The 3994-nt window shown below is 37.2% G+C and overlaps 1 protein-coding gene across 1 annotated transcript in view; it reads right to left on the bottom strand.

The window, feature by feature from the left end:
* Window positions 1-2836: 2836 nt before the first annotated feature.
* Window positions 2837-3994, bottom strand: part of LOC103514491 (peripheral plasma membrane protein CASK-like) — a 5374-nt gene continuing 4216 nt past the window's right edge. Inside the window, exons 6-7 of the mRNA XM_026827445.1 lie at window positions 3746-3864; window positions 2837-2947 (exon numbers count right to left, since the gene is read on the bottom strand). Coding sequence (XP_026683246.1) covers window positions 2837-2947; window positions 3746-3864 — 230 coding nt within the window. The remainder of the gene's footprint in view (window positions 2948-3745; window positions 3865-3994) is intronic.

The raw sequence follows: 3994 nt of genomic DNA, 5'->3' as shown, positions 1-3994 counted from the left end.
TGGTTCGAGTAGGTATTAGACCTCAGTTAAAGGAATAATGATACTGATAATATACCCTACCCAGTTAGATATATCAGTTAAAGGAATAATGATACTGATAATATACCCTACCCAGTTAGATATAAAAAACTCGGTGAAAGTAAAATAGAAGAAAGGCGGAGTTGAAGGAGAAAAAATTACGTATAAAGAAACAAGAGTTGGAAAAAGAAACCTTGATAGGAATAGATAATAAAGTATGTAATTAGTTCACTAGGTAAATAGATAATACATACAGGGTGGCTAAGGAAGACTATGATCATTGTCTAGCCTTTCATATCTAGTTTACCTCCTGAAGCTCATGAGGGCTCTGGTTATTTTGCCACCCAAGTATCTGATATCAAAGATAGTTTTAAGTATCTGATATCAAAGATAGAATATTAAACAAATTAGGTAGGTACATAGGTACTGATTTTCTCTAATCACGATCGAATAAACTACGGGCTAAAAAAATCCCGGAGGGACGGGCCCAGCTTGTTATTACGATTGTAATAATAAAGGAAGGACGGACTAAAAAGGGAAGGAAGAGGAAAGAGCACTTAATGTGTCACCGTTCGTCTACACACGTACAGAATTACAGACATGGGTAAAATTTATTCATTTGAATTTTATTACCTAGGGATCTTCTCGTCTACTTTATCAGGCAGTGGTGTTCAGTCAGTAACAAAATCACTAATATCGACTAGAATCGCTCCTTCATAATAATGTGTCACCGTTCGTCTACACACGTACAGAATTACAGACATGGGTAAAATTTATTCATTTGAATTTTATTACCTAGGGATCTTCTCGTCTACTTTATCAGGCAGTGGTGTTCAGTCAGTAACAAAATCACTAATATCGACTAGAATCGCTCCTTCATAATGCAACTTTTTTTTAAGAGGTTTGATAGAGGGAACTATAACTCTGGTCTTATCGTCCCGAAATCGAAGAGAGAAGGAAGACAGGATAGGAAAAAGCCAGCCGTTCCGAGAACGAACATTATACCATCAGGATAAAATCCGCCCCGGGCGGGAATCGAATCCGCGGCCTAGCGCCTACAAGACAGACGCACTACCAACTAAGCTAACCAGGCTGGCATAATGCAACTTTATTACTTAGAATACTTAGATATTTCCCTGGTTGTTGTTTCAGGTAACAGCCTAGTTAGCTTGGCAGGTAGCATGCCCCCCTTGTACGCGCTAGTACGCTGGTACGATTTCCGCCCAGGGCGAAATATATCTTAAACGGCTGGCTTTCTCTCATCTTGTCCTCGTTCTCTCTTATACATATTTCAGGACGATACGACCTTCGTTGTCACAGTTTCCTCTTAGATATACTCCTACAAGTTAAAGTTGGGGTAGGGTTTGTTCTTTTTGGACGAGAGTCAAAGGTAAAGTACATCGTATACTGTGTAAATACAAAGATGTTAAGGTCCTTTATATCTAGATATCAAGGGGGACTTGAGATTCACTTGCTTTTGGAGCACTACCAATATAACTCCCACAGCACACTTCTTATCCCCAAGTATTGGAAACACAGCAATGGATATTTTGGCATCTGCAGAAATTTTGCACCCTAGATAATATTATTTTTTTGGTCTCCTAAGAATTCTTTTGCACCCCAGACAATATTGTTTCGGTCATAAAATTCACAAAGATAATATTATTTTTTTGGTCTCCTAAGAATTCTTTTGCACCCCAGACAATATTGTTTCGGTCATAAAATTCACAACAGAATACTCGTCGAGCTCAGAATGTCCAGAATAGTTTATGTCCTTGTAGACATGTAGAGGTACAGATAGTGAAATAATTGAATAACAACGAAAGTGGGAGGGAGAGAATTCCTACGTCATGAAGGAAAATGGAGAGAAAGAAATACAGAGAGGAAAAGATGAGATATCACCATTGAAGAATTCTTAGTGACAGGCCGGTATAGGTTTAAATTATTAAAACTCGTGCATTCGTAAATAAGTTAATGTAAACAAATCATAATAAAAAGCAAAAAATAATAATAATAAAATTGAAAATTCGATTATAAGAGGAAAAAATAAAATTAACATAAAATCTCCTCTGTAATGAAATAGGGTTAGATTAAAATTGTAAACAAAAACAAGCAGACTATATCTACATATATGAAAGACAAATAAAGATAAATAAATATCCAACTGAGTCACATCCAATTGAAACTTTCAGCTTAATACATCACAAACACTTCAAAAACACATAAAATCTCCTCTGTAATGAAATAGGGTTAGATTAAAATTGTAAACAAAAACAAGCAGACTATATCTATATGAAAGACAAATAAATATCAAGTGTTTTATCACTGATAACCAATTTCCTTATCATTTTAATCAAATCAGCTTCAATTTGTCACTTGAATGCACGCGATTTAGATAAATCTTCAAAAATAAACGAGAAAACCACATGATTGACTTTGAAAGTTTATCATCACCACAGAATCAACAAGAGTGTTTTATCACTGATAACCAATTTCCTTATCATTTTAATCAAATCAGCTTCAATTTGTCACTTGAATGCACGCGATTTAGATAAATCTAGATTTACGAACGAATTTGAAAATCATATGAGAGGCACGAGTTATGACGAAGATGTGCGAAGTTTCGTTCGATCAATTTTCGCTGACTTAACGCCCCCTACTATTCCCCTCTTGCTGACTTGACTCCCCCTACAGACGGAACACCCCCTCTGTTACCATCTTCCTACGTGAATACTCCCTCTACACCGCTCCTGCAGCTGTGAGCTCTTGCTGACTTGACTCCCCCTACAGACGGAACACCCCCTCTGTTACCATCTTCCTACGTGAATACTCCCTCTACACCGCTCCTGCACCTGTGATAGCGAGTCACAACATCCGAGGGAGGAGTTCGATTGGGACTGATGACTTTGCTCGAGATTTTGTCATACAACTGAAACAAACAGAAAGGCGGATTTATTAGTTACACCCGCAGCTGTGATAAACATGCATAGCATTACCCCACATTTCTTTGATAAGATGAATCTGCAGGAAAGGGAAGGAGTATTGGTATTGGCGGGACTTTCATTCAAAGTGGGGGGAAACGAACATTTGTTAAGAACGGGCATTGCAAAAATACATACTTCCTACGGTTTAATTTTCATACTTTCTTTTTTTCAGAACTTTAGTGATCGGAGGAAAACTGATGTATCAAACGTGATGTAAACGTTTGTGTGGACTTTTTAGTGCCTTATTTAGATTTGGAGGTTGGACAAGTATTATATCAACAGTAAATATTACACGGTTTTATTGAGATTACATAGTTTCAAACCTAACTTTAGTGATCGGAGGAAAACTGATGTATCAAACGTGATGTAAACGTTTGTGTGGACTTTTTAGTGCCTTATTTAGATTTGGAGGTAGGGCAAGTATAAATATTGCACGGTTTTATTGAGATTACATAGTTTTAAACCTAAAATAGACAGAAGTAAAAACTGACAAGTCGCAAGACTCACAAGAACACAAAACACAGGTTTATAGAAAATTGTTCTTATTGGTATTGGCGGGACTTTCATTCAAAGTGGGGGGAAACGAACATTTGTTAAGAACGGGCATTGCAAAAATACATACTTCCTACGGGTTAATTTTCATACTTTTTTTTTCAACTGACTGCTTTTCTTTACAAGAATAAGGGTTCAGAAATGCCGACATTTAAAAAGGAAATGTTAGGAAGAACAAGAAGAAAACTCACCTCCAGAAGGATATGAAGCTGCTTATCTTCCAGTAAGGAGTTCATCATGGTTTTATCTTCATACAGCTGCTCCTGTAGGCATTCGATATCATCCAGTGATTCCAGGATCATTGAGATAGCTATAACAATACAAAACGGTCAAGATTAAATTTTTAAACGTAGGAACCCTATAACTACCAGCGCGGTGCATGTGCAAAGTACGAGTGGACGATGGTGGGCATCGAACCCAGGACCTTCTGCTTTTCTCTC

This window comes from Diaphorina citri, unplaced genomic scaffold (genome assembly GCF_000475195.1).
Source record: "Diaphorina citri unplaced genomic scaffold, Diaci psyllid genome assembly version 1.1 scaffold1154, whole genome shotgun sequence".
Classification (NCBI taxonomy): domain Eukaryota; kingdom Metazoa; phylum Arthropoda; class Insecta; order Hemiptera; family Psyllidae; genus Diaphorina; species Diaphorina citri.
Note: the sequence above shows the minus strand (reverse complement) of the source record. Positions and strands in the feature narration are given on the sequence as shown.